General features: G+C 53.6%; 2 protein-coding genes across 2 annotated transcripts in view; one reads left to right on the forward strand and one right to left on the reverse strand.

Annotated features, from left to right (window-relative positions):
- Window positions 1-1992, reverse strand: part of LOC119097259 (protein spinster homolog 1-like) — a 14918-nt gene extending 12926 nt beyond the window's left edge. Inside the window, exon 1 of the mRNA XM_037220307.1 lies at window positions 1954-1992. Within this exon, the coding sequence (XP_037076202.1) occupies window positions 1954-1992 (39 nt within the window). The remainder of the gene's footprint in view (window positions 1-1953) is intronic.
- Window positions 1993-2041: 49 nt separating this feature from the next.
- On the forward strand, window positions 2042-14590 carry LOC119096458 (protein Malvolio). Its single transcript, XM_037219363.1, has 10 exons — window positions 2042-2135; window positions 2606-2744; window positions 5252-5407; window positions 6460-6678; window positions 8409-8567; window positions 9851-9943; window positions 10631-10761; window positions 11842-12052; window positions 13951-14036; window positions 14540-14590. The coding sequence occupies exons 1-9, from the start codon at window positions 2053-2055 to the stop codon at window positions 13996-13998; spliced, it is 1239 nt and encodes a 412-aa protein (XP_037075258.1). The 5' UTR covers window positions 2042-2052; the 3' UTR covers window positions 13999-14036; window positions 14540-14590.
- Window positions 14591-15076: the final 486 nt, after the last annotated feature.

Raw genomic sequence — 15076 nt, forward strand, 5'->3', positions numbered from 1 at the left:
TGTGGAGTGTGAACCGTGTCCATAAGTGCCAGGTGAAGACATGGTATCTGTCAGGGCATGTTAAGTATTGGACGGTGCCTAAACAAACCGGCGGTTGTCGCGCAGCCATTTAGAGCTAATGTTTTTTTATTAGCGCGTCGTTTCCCTAGAATTCCCAGAGAACCGCTGGGGATTTTCGGCTGTAACAAGCATGTGCCTCAGCAAACTAGTGGGTAGTGAGCAGTTCGGCGTGGCATGACGCACTTAGTGTGGTTAGTTGTTCCTAATGCTGAACTGCTGACAACGCCTGCCACTCGATATTGTGACAGCCCGTGACCTTGCGTATCCCAGCTGCTGCGGGCACTGGGCTGTATGTCGTATTATGGATGTGTAAGTCAGCTTTTGTGCGTGCCTTCTCCCATTTCAGGTCAGCTGGAAGCTGCTGTATTCAGGGCTTTGGATGCAGCAATACATTCCATTCGGTGTCTAGTTCAGCTTTTCTGAACGCTGTTTGCTCCATTCATCCGCTGTGTTTTTCACTCGCTGTAAATGTTGTTTTAGTATTCCATCTACTGTACATGTTTAGCCGTAGTGAATATCAGCCAAATGTAGTGCAGATTTCAACTGTTGTGTAGCTCACATGTGGACGTTTGCTGTATATCTCAGTCGCTTTATTTATTACTGTGCACCCCGGCTGTTGCTCGTGATGCCGTGCATTCAGCGCCGTCATACTTACTCGTACTTGGCTGATCGGTTACTCGTGCATGTTTCAGCTACCTTAGGCACAGCAGGTAGCCATTTGCTGTATTCTTCAGCTGCTGTGGGTGCTTTTTTGTATTTAAGCTTTCGCGTATCCTAGCTGTTGTCGATACTGCTGTATTCCAGCTTCTCTGTGCGCCATTGCTGTGCCAGACGCTATTGCCGCGTTTTCCACTGTGAGTTGTTCAGTGCAGTGCATTAGCGAAGAATATTATTCACATTGAGGGACAGTAGTATTAGCCTTATTCCTCAGAGAAAAAAAAAAACGGAGAATGGAGATATACTTGGGTTGATATTTCGGCAGCATGCCCTTATCGAAACAATTGCAGAAGTAATTCACTTTTACTATTGTTTGCATTGTTGCACAATCGAGCAATCGAACCAGGCTAATACTACCGTCTTATCTGCGTTTTCCACTGCTTGAGTGTTGCTGTATGCCTCAGCGACTGTATTTCTCAGTATCTGTAAATGCTTCGGAGTATTTCTGCCTTTGCGGGAGCTGCTGTGCACTCGAGCTGCTGTAGACGCTGCTGTGTGTGTTACAACCCTTTTCTGTGTCACATGCTGTGATGGACGCTGCTGCGCATATCTGCTGTTGTAGTCGCTGCTGTGTGTGTGTAACCGCCGCCGTGAACGCTGCTGTGTGTTTTACAGCTGCTGTGGACGCTACTGTGCGTGCATGCGTGCATGCGTGCATGCGTGTGTGTGGTGTGTGTGTGTGGTGTGTGTGTGTGTGTGTGTGTGTGTGGTGTGTGTGCGTGCGTGCGTGCGTGGTGCGTGCGTGCGTGTGTGCGTGCGTGCGTGCGTGCGTGCGTGCGTCGTGCGTGCGGCGTGAGTGCGTGCGTGCGTGCGTGCGTGTGTGTGTGTGTGTGGTGTGTGTGTGTGTGGGTGTGTGTGTGTGTGTGTGTGGTGTGTGTGTGTTACAGCTGTTGTGAACGCTGCTGTGCGGTGTGTTATAGCTGCTGTGGACGTTGATGTGGTGCTTCAGCTGCTGTGAACGTTTCTGTGTGTTTTACAGCTGCTGTGAACGCCGTGTGTGTGTATTAGCTGGTGAACGCTGCTGTGTGTGTGTTACAGCTGCTGTGAACGCTGCTGTGTGTTTTACAGCTGCTGTGAACGCCGCTGTGTGCGTATTACAGCTGCTGTGAACGCTGCTGTGCGTGTGTTACAGCTGCTGTGGATGCTGCTGTCGGCCACGATCCTGGGCCTGCTGACCCAGCGTCTGGCCGCCCGGCTGGGCGTCGTCAGCGGCATGCACCTGGCCGAGGTGTGCTACCGCCAGTACCACCCGGTGCCGCGCATCTGCTCTGGATCATGGTGGAGATCGCCATCGTCGGCTCCGACATGCAGGAGGTGATCGGCACATCCATCGCGCTCTACCTGCTCTCCGACAAAAAGTAAGCTAACCTCGGCTGGCCGCGCGAGCCCGTCGCCGGCGGCGCGGGCCGTCGCCCGATTTACGCGCCGCGCCAGCTGTGTCGGGGCGATTGTGGAGGGGGGGGGGGGGGGGGGGAGGAGCGGTGCGGCGAGCTTAAGTCACCGGCGATTCTCCGTCGGTTAGAAGCTGTTGGGTGCGGCAGGCGGATTTGCGTTATTGTTCTCGTCACCTGCTTCCTGTCGGTTGAGCTAATCGCGTCGGCATGTTGGTTTACTCTTTGCCCGCTATCGTGTATGACTAAGCAGAGCCCAGCTTGATATTTATCAGTGTTGGCACATTCCCGTTTATATCCCCGACCAAGATTTCTACGTATACGAATAACTGCGCAGCATGACTTGAATAGCGTATTGCTTCTCGTGGATTGCAAAACGCATCCGTACGAATGGCGCTGATGTCAGCCGTGTAACCTGTCTGTCTTCCGCGTTTCAGAATTCCATTGTGGGGTGGAGTGTTGATAACAATCGCTGACACGTTTACATTTCTGCTGGTCGACAAGTACGGCATGAGAAAGCTCGAAGCCTTCTTCGGCTTCCTGATCACCGTGATGGCCCTCATGTTCGGCTACGAGGTAATTGGTGCCGTCAGCCTCCGGCCGTTGTTTGTCGGCCCTCGGGCGGTGGCGGGCGGCCCTGGGGAGTGAGGGCGCTGAAGGCAGTGGCGCCTGCCGCAGAACTCCTGCTGTGGCTGCTCCCGAGACCGCTGGATTGCTGTCTCCCTGGTCCCCGGAGGATGCACTGCGTGCCGGACTGTGGTGTGTGTGGGAGGAGGGAGGGGTGGGGGGAAACACTCACGGTCGAGGGGGCAGCAATGCAACTTTTAGTGTTCCTTTAAGCGTGCATACAAGAAATCTACAAGATAGTAGTAGATACAAAAAATGCTTGAGCATTTTCCCGAGACCCTTCCCATGCGTACATCGGTGACCGACTGTTCATATACACACCTGCGTATTGAGGCCTAGACGGCCGTTGAAGGTTACCTCGAAACAGGTGGCTAGGTGCCGAGCTGGAAGGGTTTGAATGGCCCAGGTGGCTGATTTCGTTGATGGTGTGTTTAATGCGCATTCGTGCGTTGACATCGACGCCGCGAGAAACCGTCTTAAGAATGACCACCCGCAGGCCACGAAATTGTTGCGCCTATTTCACTGCCATGCACGAGATGATGTGCCGCGTTGTTAAGGGATGCTCAGCCGAGGGTTTGGATGCTAACAAATGCACTAAACCCGCACGCTGCTTGCGTAATACCTCATGCTGTGCGTTCACACACAGACGCCGATCAAGCGGTATTGCCGGTAGCTTATGTTTGTGAAATCGATCGCCTTGCTGGTAATGCTTCTGTGGATGTCGTTAACTGTGACACAAGCAGCCATGCGTCTTATATCCATCACAATAAGTGGTTGATAGCACTCTCTCGTTTGCGTTGTGCTCACTGACAGCCAGATGTGACACTTTTTGCCGCCTATCATGAGAGGAAAGTTATTATGGCTATTGTCAGTTCATCAGATGCCCCTAAGTTTTTTACTGTGAACAAGTGGCAACGGCGTATCGACTGCTTCGCCTTTCATCATGTACCGTGAGGTGAAATGTGGCCTCCTTGTCCCTGTTTTTTTCTGTTTTTCCTCCGATACGAGGTATGCATTCATGTCTTTTGTGTAGATTGTATAATCTGGTCCAAGTTGTTGCTGTAGATTATACTTGAGAGGATTCCTAGGTCATTCCTAGGTCAGATAAGCAAGGCCGCGCGTGCTCCACACATGTACTTCCCCGAGATCCCTGTTCCTTTTTAACCGACGCGAACTCGGCCACCGCACGTACCGCATGTGTTTTTCCACAGTGTAATACCGTTCTGCCTGTTATGCCGGTCGGTTATACCGGTTGTAATACCGGTCTGCCTGTTGTACCGGTCGGTTATACCGGTTGTAATACCGGTCTGCCTGCTATACCGGTCGATTATACCGGTTGTAATACCGGTCTGCCTGTTTTACCGGTCGGTTATACCGGTTGTAATACTGGTCTGCCTGTTATACCGGTCGGTTATACCGGTTGTAATACCGGTCTGCCTGTTAATACTGGTCTGCCAGCGCCCCGTCACGGGCCTGACCCGGCGTCTCCGTCAGGGGTCCTGGTCCCCGCATTGCTTTGTTCCGCATTGTGAAATTATAACATCTAAAAAACAGGCCAGAAACACTGAAAGCACACAGCTTTATGTTTTTGTTTGTTGTGTGCCTCTGTCGTAACTGATTTTACGAGGCTTTAGTGCCGGACGCTTGGCACGCGTCCGCCTGCTCTGACACGTGCGGCGCGTGCCGCCTGCTCCATTACAGGGATGGGCTTACCAAGACGCTTTTTTAGTTAAAGGTGTACAACGTTCGGCCGCACTCTCTTGATTCATAGGATGCTCCATCTCTTGTTGCAAGGGTTCTGCTGTTACGTGACACAAATTCTACAAGGCTTTCGCATTAGCATGGGCCCTATGAGAGGCAAGTGTGCGGTGCTCTTAGGTACTCTCAACGGCGTTTGCTTTTACGGTTCCCTTTCCCTCTCCCTGCTGCTCTATATTGGTGTTCTGACTTAGACCGAAATCAAAGCGGGAAGTGGCGATGTGCCGGTCGCTAGGAATATATATGGCCACGAAATGACACTTTCTGGCGTCAATATGCTCTACCCTTCTTAGGGAACGTATTATAATATTTTTTTAGAAGGCCCACCTCTTAAGCTGGCATGGCTGCCTGATCTGATGCACGTGACTAGATCTAATTCGTGTAACTTGCGTGCTCGTCTGTGTTTTCCTCTGCGTACGGTGCGCGTCTGTCTGTGGCAGTTTGAGTGCACTGGTCTGTCATTCTGCCCTCAAACGTGTGACGAGTATCCATCAGTTCCAGTACCTTTGAAACGAGCATGTTTGCTGCGATGTTTTGTGAAGCGCACCCATTGTCTCCAGTACTTGTGATGCGTCTCCTTCTCGCTCACTATGTATTACAAAACATGTCTGTCTGCTCTAGCACACGCTTCACGCTCGCCTGGTTCAGTGCGCGTGACAACGCGTGCCTGCCTGACAACACGTGCCTGTCCGTTACAGTACGTGGTGGCGGCGCCGCCTCAGGCCGACGTGGTGCGCGGCCTGTTCGTGCCGGGCTGCGCGGGCTGCGACAGCCGCTCGCTGCTGCAGGCCGTCGGCATCATCGGCGCCGTCATCATGCCGCACAACCTGTACCTCCACTCGGCGCTAGTCAAGGTAACTCTGTCAGGACCTGCACATCGAACACTTACATAACTGTACCTCCATCGGCACTAGTCAGGGTAACTCTGTCAGGACCTGCGCTGCGAACACTTACATAACCTGTACGGCCTCTCGATAGCTCTGTCAGGGAGACTGCCAGGACCTGTCGCCTGAAAGACCCGGCTCCAATCCGGGCAGCCACGTCTTCCGCCGTGTCGCGGGCAGACGTCTTCGAGTCGTTTGCTGCCGCTTGTCCACACCGTGGGTGGGCTCACGTGCGTCACAAAGGCGTGACGCTGCGGGTCGCGGGCATCACATTGTGCTTAACTTTACACCACGGTCTTCCCGGCCGCTCGAGCCCCTGGGCTTGGCTATCGGTACAGACCACAGGTCAAGTGCTGGCTGGCGCGTGCTTGCCGGGAGTGGCTTCTTCGTAGCGATATGTTGGGCCATAAAGCCTCAAAAGGCGCCAAATCATACCTTTTGCACAATCTATGTTCAAGGCCGAATCTTCAGGGCCCTGATCGGTATGCTTGAAGTGTTTGTCTTGAGCATAGAGTGGCCGTTAGTTCCACTTACGAGATATAACCTCGCCGGGAGGCCAACATGAATGTTTGCCTTGCGATAACATGGGATATGCACTGTTGGCTAGGCATGCATCTGAGGCTGACGACACAATGAAGCTGTGCAGCTGAGATGTCCGTCTATTGTTCTGCGCCATACGGCACGTTGGTCGCCATGTTTTTTAGTCGCTATGGATTGCTGTCAGTGCCTTGTATGCTCAGTCTACTTGAACTAAAAATCATGCGATTGTCGGGTAGCTGGCCATTTTAGTATGATTTTATCTGACGTTTGCACCGTATATTTTTTGTCATTGTCATTTTTGACCGCGTCATTTTCCAGCTGTTCGTCCTACACAGATGGGCTACCTCAAATATACCTACTGGTCCCTAATGTTTGCAATCTCGTGTAACAGAACCATCCACGATGTGTCAGCTTTCACTGGCTGAGCGACTGGTCGGGGCCACGCAGCCGGCCTTCATTGCAACAGAGCCCGTCTGCTTCAGTCTCGCAGCGTGGATCGCACGCGCCGCTCGCGCATTCGTGAGGCCAACTACTACTTCTTCATCGAGTCGTGCGTCGCGCTGCTCGTGTCCTTCATCATCAACGTCTTCGTCGTGGCCGTGTTCGCCAAGGGCCTGTCCGGCAAGACCAACAGTGATGTCAACCAGACCTGCGAGTCTGCTGGAAATGCCGTCAGCTCGCTCTACCCGGGCCTCTTTCCGGTGAGCCTGTGCGCACCGGAAGCGCGTCGTATTTGTGAGCATGTGGACACTGACAGCGCGCCGGTTTAGGTGACGATTTAGGCGGTGAGCAGAGCCGTATGCAAGATTTTGCAATAATGCTCCATTAAAAATAGGTTCTAGCGCGTTGCATGGACGCAAAAGTTTTGGGATAGGTGTGAGACCCTGGGATATTTTAAATCTACTTGTTTTTACTGGTGTACCCTGATAGTTTAGTTCCCGACATGTCTTCTAATGCATATTCTTACATAAAAGGATGTAATAAAGGGACCGGGAAACTTGCCCCGGTGCCCCCTCCCCTCCCCCGCCTTGAATACGCCGCTGCTTTCGGGCCCCAAGGGGGCCGCGTCGTTTCAATGTGCCGTGCTGTCGTGAATCCCCAGTATGCAAGTAGCCCGGCTCGTCGCCTCAGTGCGGCCATTCTCATGGCTCGAAAGTGTTTTATTATTGCTGTTAGAAGATAAACTTTTTCCGACGACATTCAGAGAGCTTGCGCAATTTTGTGCATGTGCGAACTGTAGCCATCTCGCTTCTTTGAAAAAAAACGACATTCGAAATAATAGGTTATCCGCTGAGTTCCTTCTTGGGTGTTTTTGTGCCACCATCATCAGCGTGAACACATGGAGTTACTTTGGATAGGTGAGGTAAAGTCCGTTGCTAAGGACACACCCATTTCAACACGATATCGATGTGTGTAAAATGCAGTAGGGTCTAATGTGCACTATCATGAAGCGACTAGGCAGCCTCTACGCGATTGGAGTCCGTAGGCCGCTTTACGATAGTCCATCATTGTGACTTGGAAATAGCTGCCATTTTTGGTCAACAGTCCCTCGTAACTTAACAAGTCCGGCGTAAAAGTAGTCCCACTCTAATTTTGAATTTCTCGAGGGTTCTTTTTGAGCTTCCACTTTTGAAATGGCGCGTTACAGCGGCAAAACTGCCCCCCGCCCCCCAATATCGGAAAACCAGCATGTACCCTGTCCGGCTGCTCGGAAGGAAGCGAGGTAAATGTCTCGTTTCTCCTCCCCCCCCCCCTCCCCCAACGTTTTTAGTGGCCATGCCGTCCCCATGCACTGCAGGCTATCCCAAATACATTCCATGCGAGTGTGTCGTCCTTCGGCGCAATTCGCTTTTAAGCATTCAGTGGCGTAGGGTCTTCGTTCGAGTTTGCCGTTCCCATCAGAGATGACTCACTTGATGACACAGATGACTCACTGTAATCGCGTAGCAGCGGCAGTGTTTCGTCTATCTGGATTGCCTGGATATCTCAGGTCTGGTGGTCCCTAGGTCCCGGTCCCTTCGGTGCTAGGTCACGATAAACTTCACCGCTTCAAGTGTGTCACATCCAACAGCCACGTGCTTGTGCCTGTGGTCCATAAATACATGCTTGATGCCACATTAATCTAGTGATACCCAGCACCTCAGTGTGAACGTTTACGTGCTGTGTGAATGTGACCCGCTGCTCCACAGTTTTCTTCTGCGTATTGAGGATGCCTTGTCATGGTTAGAAAATCCGGTACGACCCCGTGGAGCCCTTCGGTGACGACTCCAGATGATGGCAATAATGCGCGGCAATGTTTCCCCTGCTTGGGGAATGGCAGTTCGCGCCGTGCAGGTTGTGTTTCACAGACTCCGTCGCACCGGTCCTGCCCTGCCCGCGGGAGAGTGCGGGAGGCCAGGCCATGCCCTAACCCACGCGCCCGTCGCCACAGAACGACACGAACTTGGTGGAGGCCGACCTATTCAAGGGCGGCGTCTTCCTCGGCTGCCAGTTCGGCGCCGTGTGCCTCTATATCTGGGCCATCGGTATCCTGGCCGCCGGCCAGAGCAGCACCATGACCGGCACCTACTCCGGACAGTTCGTCATGGAGGTCAGCAGTGGTCAGACTCCGGACAGTCCGTGTTGGATAAACACAGGATGCGTAGATGCGTAGTCCGCTATCTTCACCCAACTTTGGGCTGCTCTCGTGATCATTAAGGGGGACGCGATACAGGCAGCTCTCTGAAGTTGTTTGCGGAGATATCGCCGTAGATATACAGGGGCCGTGGCACCAGTAAGGCAGTTGGGATGTTCGCAGCGGTTCCACTGCAGACGGTTCGTAATGAAGATGATGAGGTTGTATTTCAGACAGTTGTGTTGAGCTCAGTACGTAGTGGGGTGCACCGGGGATTTACTAAGACAGGCCGCCATGGAAGTATAAACGCAAGGGGCGCATCGCATGAACGACATTTTGGCGTGGATTTATGTGTTGCGCGCAGTATAGACGTGCGCCATGTACATGCATAATGTTCGTATTATAGATAATTGTTATGGAGGTACGTTTGGGTCGCATTACGATCATGGCACCATGCATCTATGCCAGGTCTATTACAGACGCCTTTCACAGAGTTACGCGGTGATCTTGTTGCGCAGTGTTCCGTCAAAGCGGTTGGAATGTAAAGCAAACATGCGACACAACCAAAAAGCCGAACACCATGTCTTTCCATAGGTGTATTTTCTTTTAAAATCTGTCGAGCTTTTTATCGAACTTTCCCGTCTTGCCACAATTTCTCAAGTGCTTTACTTGTCACGGTTTGCTACGAAGATGACGCTGATTTCATTACAGTGTCCCAGTGTCCCATTTCACAACGCTTAGTGGCTAAAATATCAGGTAAATTCACACTCTCTTGGCCCTCTCGCATAATGCTCTAATTGGTCGGCTACCATGCGCATATTCGGCTGTGAATGTTCTGCCGGCATCATGCCCCTGGGCGGGCCCAGAGCGTGACGAGGACGGCACCGGCGGGAAACCACTGGCCGCCGCTGTGGCGGCGTCATGTGCTGGACAACGGCGTAATCTGCGCGGCGCCCCCCCCCCCCTCCCCCCCCCCCACTTGCCCCTCCCCGGCGCGCCGACAGAGGCAGGCACCTGCTGGCACGGGCACTCGTTGTTCACCGCGGGCACGTGGCGTCCGGCCGGTCATGCTTGCTCAGCACGTTCACAATGGAAGGGTGACTGAGCAGCTGTCACGTGACGACCGCCTGCGCAGGCTGATGGGGAGGGCGTGATGTCGAGTGGTAGGTGGTATTCGACTTACGTGTGGAGAATAAACAGATCGTAGTGCATGGATTCCTTTAGAAGTCGCTGGAGGTGACCCCGGGCTTGCCTGGCAGGGCTTCCTGAACCTGACGTGGCCGAAGTGGAAGCGAGTCCTGGTCACCCGTACCATCGCCATTCTTCCAACATTTTTCATAGCTGTCTACAAGGTACGAAAAACCAAGCTTTCCAGAGGCGTAAGAATGGTGTTTCGCTTTCGCTAAACCCGGCGCTCCACTCGATGCTGTCGTACGCGTGCGTTGCATAATAACACTAAGACTTTGCTGAGCAATGGATGGCAAATTGTCGCCACATAGTGGCTAGATATTGATTTTGTTGTAGTGTTGTCTTTTCTATGTATTCGTATTGAGCGCGCACAGAATAAGCAACGAGCGCCAATCGAAATCTTTGGATGAGCCTTTGGTGCCACCAAATGAATGTGGCAATGTGGCCCAATGTTTTTAACCTTTTCAAACAGTGTTATGCAGCTTTCTAACTAATGCACAGCTATAAACAAACCCCTGAATAATCGTATGTATGCAAGCATTGTCGCTGATTGGTCTTATTTTCTCCTGTTTGGAGGATATCACTGACGTAATAAACTATTATGGTGAAAATTGTTGGCCTTCAGCATACCAGGAGACACCAGCGAAACGCCAGTACCAAGCAATCAAAAGAATCTATCATGAGAGTGCTCGATGCTTCAAGACAGTCCAAATGGCAAGACAAGCCAGTCACTGCCTTGAAACGTTGAATATCGCCCTAATATACTTAAGTGACTGCAAGTTGTCGTTCACCTAGTACCTATTGGCATGTTGGAGGTCCCTTATTTTCACCATGTGTCGTCGCTCCGACAGGACATCACGGACCTGACGGGCATGAACGACCTGCTGAACGCGCTGATGAGCCTGCAGCTGCCGTTCGCCCTGCTGCCCACGCTGACCTTCACCAGCTCGGAGCAGGTCATGGGGGAGTTCCGGAACGGCCCGTGAGTTGGAGCGCCACCCACCACGGGAACGCGGATGGGTCTGGGCGTCCCCACCTGCAGACTTGCATCGTGATCCTGCGGAATGTTTGCCGATGCGACGTACGTACCGATGATTTAAAACTGGTGTGCGTTTTTATTTCCACACTGTATTGCTGTCTCCAAAGGAGTGCCAGTGCTGAAATTACCATGAGCGTAGCTCGGTGCATGCGAAGTGATGGCGAGTGAGAGTCCAGTGATTAACATCCATCGGCCACGCGGTGTCGTCTGATTCGTGTCGTCTGTTTCGTGCTGTCTGGACCATGAATGCTCGCCGATCACCGCTCCCCTGCTCAGCACCACGCCGCTGTCATGAGCATTTCAGGTGCGCGCTAGGCTTTCCATTTCATTTTTGCTGCTAGTGGGCAATCCGCGCGGCTAGGCTACGGTGCTGGGGCAGGGCACGCGCCATACGTGTAGCTAGACAATCTAACGGCAAACATCAGGATGCGTCGGCAAATATTCTAGGTTCCTCCGCATTCCTGCTCGCCAGCGTATGATATCGGGATTTACCTATGAAATTGCATGTCGCGGCCAATTCCCATGGTCTTACCGTCCAACGTGTGGCCTGCCTTGTGGTTTGTGTGGATTTACCTGTGAAACTGCTTGTCACCTACCAATTCTCATTTTTTATCGTTCACATCGTGGCTTGTCCACATTACGCGGTATTATCCATTGATAACGTTGAAGTAGCTTTTCTGAACTTGTTTTTCGCTTTTTTGCGGCATTTCACTTGTTAAGTTAATCCCGAGCCAACACTTCGCCATGACTGTAAAAAGCGACACGTGTGGTCTTCGCTTGCCTGTGTCCATGGCAGCCGGCCTTCTTTGTTACTGCTGCGTATTTGCTCAGTGAAACTGAAGCATTCCACGCTCTTCGCTTTAGATAAGTATACCAGCAGCAGTGGGGCCGCTCTTCGCCGTGCCAGGCTCGGTCCACGAGACTCGAAGCTGCGCGTTTGCCGCTGAACGGCGGCGCTGACGACGCCCACGCACTGACAGGAGGCGTCCCTCGCCTGCCCTGACCCGCGTGCCACGCCGACAGGGTCATGAAGGTGCTGGCTAGCATCCTGTCGGTGGTGGTGGTCGGCATCAACGTCTACTTCGTGGTCGACTACGTGAAGAGCACGCTGCCGGCCGTGTGGTGGGTGGACCTGCTGCTGGCGCTATACGGCTTGTTCTACATCGGCTTCATCGGCTACCTCACGGCGCTGCTGTACGGCGTGTTTGGCGGCCCGGGCTTCGACCGCATCAGGGTGAGCAGGTGGACAAAGCGGCGCCGTCTTCAGGTAGCTGGCGAGACCCGACTGATGGGGAGACCGGTCTTCAGAGGGGCTCGTGGCAGGGCGCCCAACGCCAGCTAACCCGTCAAGGAGTTTTACCTGGTGCACCAGCTAAACCTCCTTTACCACCAGCTAAAACTCCGACAGCCATCCGCTAATCGTATGAGATTAGCGGATGGCTGCATGTTGTCAATATTTCAACGAATCGAATCAACCTGCACGTGTTTCTCATATCTCTTTCTCACGAAATTCAATTCTCACTGCACCAGGTGTCCATTTGTATGTTTCGTTGAACCTGTTTTACGACCGCTTCTCGAAATCATTCGTAACCACAGTGTTGGGTCCGTCTGCAATTATTTTATGATCTCTACGATGTTCTATTACCTGTATCATGTTGGTTTTTGGAGGTGTTTTTAATGGCATGGGATGACGTAGTTACCGGGGAAACAATTTTGATACCCGTTAACTTGTTTTTAATCTAATGACAATAAAACCTCATTATTCCTGCTGGTGTGCATTCCATTGTATCCTGCTTATTGTACTCTGGAGCTATGCGTTTGGCCCGTTCCCTGCTTTCACCGCTTTTCATGTCACCATGCAGCGAGTAGTACGCTTTTCAGTGGGGCGTAGCAGTCGCTTTGTCGTTTTGGTACGTTTAGTAATCGGAGACAGGTTTCCGTGGCTACGTGAGTGTACACCAGACAAGCTCTGTGGGGCCTAGCGGACAGCTGATGGGATTATGGACCGTGCCGTGTCGGTGAATGTACTCCCAGTGCCCCGTCACGAGGCTGGTCTCACGAGGCTGGTCTTCTGAGAATTTGTCCCGTGGCACTGTCCCATGCCACGCAGCTGGCAGGTAGTCTGTGTTGTACGCGATGACAGCGTGTAGCCAGTGCAGAGATCACGGGCGTCATCATCGCAGTTCGCCTGGCCTGTCTGACTCAGGTGGCGCCTACTTCGCCCTTGATCACCATAGCCTGATCTGGCTCAGGCAGCTCCGACCTCGCCCTCAATCACTACTCGAGCCGTCCTGAGAGGCTGCGGCACTCGGAGCGCGTGCCGACCTCGGCGAGCGACTCACGACGACTTTATCATGACTGCACTCCTACGAGCCTGTTAGCACATTTCCTGTATTTGGTCAGGAAGGGTGCGGCGTGGGCGAGTCCAGGTATCCAGTGACCCGTCCTCTAATTTAGTTAGTCTTTGGGCTGTTGATCGGAACGTAAGAGCATTATAATAAATGATGAGAAAATTCGCTTTGAAACCCTGAGGACCACCTGGAAAAGCTACTAAAATTGTACAAATGTAGTGGCAGCCTCAATCGGTACATAACCAATATCTGATCCCCAGGACACTCACGTGAAATAACCTGGCACTTATTTAAAAACATACAAGTGCTGGCGGAATTGGCACTGAATGCATCTGCAGCACATATCTAAACTTATTAAGTATTCTACCGTCCTGATTGTTTGTAAGTTCCCATAGCGGTGTGTTTCAAGTGGGATTAGATGCATTATCTACCGTACAATTACCACTACGTTTATCCACTGTCACTTCTTGATTCGGCCAATGTGCTTTATATGCAAATTCGTCGTGCAAAAGAAGCATAGTTTAAACGTCAGGGTGAGCTAAGGGACGACACCACCGCACTGGGCCCCCGCCCCGTTTAAGAAATCGCGGTTGCACGCCTGGTGGTCAACGCACGTTGTCAGCTTCTAATAATCGACGACAAGAACCGCGCCAGATGCGATCATCGTACCCTGTCCGTGTTGTTTCGACTTGTACTGTCCTTTGTGACTCGGCTCGTGGACGCGTGAGTACCTCGAGCCCGCCAGTGACTGGGCTGTGCCTGTCGTGCTCGCTTGTAACAGGCTGTGAGCAGGGGCTGGCTCGGGTACGAAGAGATTGCCAGCAGCTAGAGCTGACGGCCCGTAGCGGACGCCGTGGCTAGCGCTGCGTGAGTGCTCCACGTCGCCTGCTTGCTGATTTCGCAACTGGGGCTCGGGCGCGGGTACTGCACGATACCGCCTGCTCGCTGCCGCTGCTGCGGTGACTGTCCGATGGCGTGGGTGCTTCGCGGTTTGGGCTTAACTGGCTGACGTTGTTTCGCGGTTTTGGCCGCTTCGGTTGTGGTGATGCGTGTTTAACCGGCATGCATAATGATGGGAGAGCATGGCAGCGATTCAAATTATGTGCGCGTCTGTGACCATGGATGATATGAGTGCGCGTGTTTTGACGTGCAGGGCGCAAGGAGTGTTCGCCGCCGCTAGTGCAGGTGTCCCGTCAGTGTTAAGTGCGCCGACCTGTTGCTAGCGCGCACGGCTCTTTGCATGGGCAGCCTTCGCCCGCCCTCGTCGCTACAGATAGTTTCCAGTCCCCACTCGTAGCTCGGAGAGCATCACGTCCCGCGGCTCGAGGCACACTCCCCGTTCCCCAACAAACGCTCGTCCTCTCTCGCAGACACTGGTCGTGTATAACGACTCGTCCAAACGACACGACTGGGACGACCCAGTGGATGAGCCGGCGGCGGCGAGCGCGCCCGGAGCCAGCAGCTGGCCTGACGCGCAGTAGCCGACAACCGCGCCCGCTGGCTGCCGACGTGGCCGGCGTCGGTGCCGAGACGGGGCCGAGCCGGTCGGCAGGGGCCCGGCAGACCCGGCACGTCCGGTCGTCAGACCTCCGTCGGCCGCCGGGGCCGGCCGCCGTCGCCGCGGCCGCCGGCGCCCCGACGCTCGGCGTTCCCAGCTAGTCCTCGTCAACAGATCTGCAGCAGTGAGCGCCGCCAGAAGCGGCCGGCTCGTGCAATTGTGACGGCGCGGGCGGCGTCGGTGAGGGCGCCGGCGCCGCCCCGCCCACCGAGAGACGGCTGTGACGGCCGGCCGCGTCCGGACTGGGCGGTCGGCCGACTTCGCACCGGGGCGGGTCTCGACACCCCCTTATTCCGCGTGAAGCATGTCTGCGCTGGCGCAGTGCGCAGAACGCATGGACGCTCTCGCG

Source organism: Pollicipes pollicipes, unplaced genomic scaffold (genome assembly GCF_011947565.3).
Source record: "Pollicipes pollicipes isolate AB1234 unplaced genomic scaffold, Ppol_2.1 Scaffold_4295;HRSCAF=5057_pilon_pilon_pilon, whole genome shotgun sequence".
In the NCBI taxonomy this organism is placed as follows: Eukaryota; Metazoa; Arthropoda; class Thecostraca; order Pollicipedomorpha; family Pollicipedidae; genus Pollicipes; species Pollicipes pollicipes.

Bases quoted from the DNA above. Each gene is read 5' to 3' on its own strand.
- LOC119096458 (XM_037219363.1), top strand. From the start codon at position 2,053: ATGGTGGAGATCGCCATCGTCGGCTCCGACATGCAGGAGGTGATCGGC. The intron at 5,408-6,459 runs GTAACTCTGTCA...CGTCTGCTTCAG, and splicing joins TCCACTCGGCGCTAGTCAAG to TCTCGCAGCGTGGATCGCAC. The intron at 12,053-13,950 runs GTGAGCAGGTGG...CGCTTGTAACAG, and splicing joins CGGGCTTCGACCGCATCAGG to GCTGTGAGCAGGGGCTGGCT.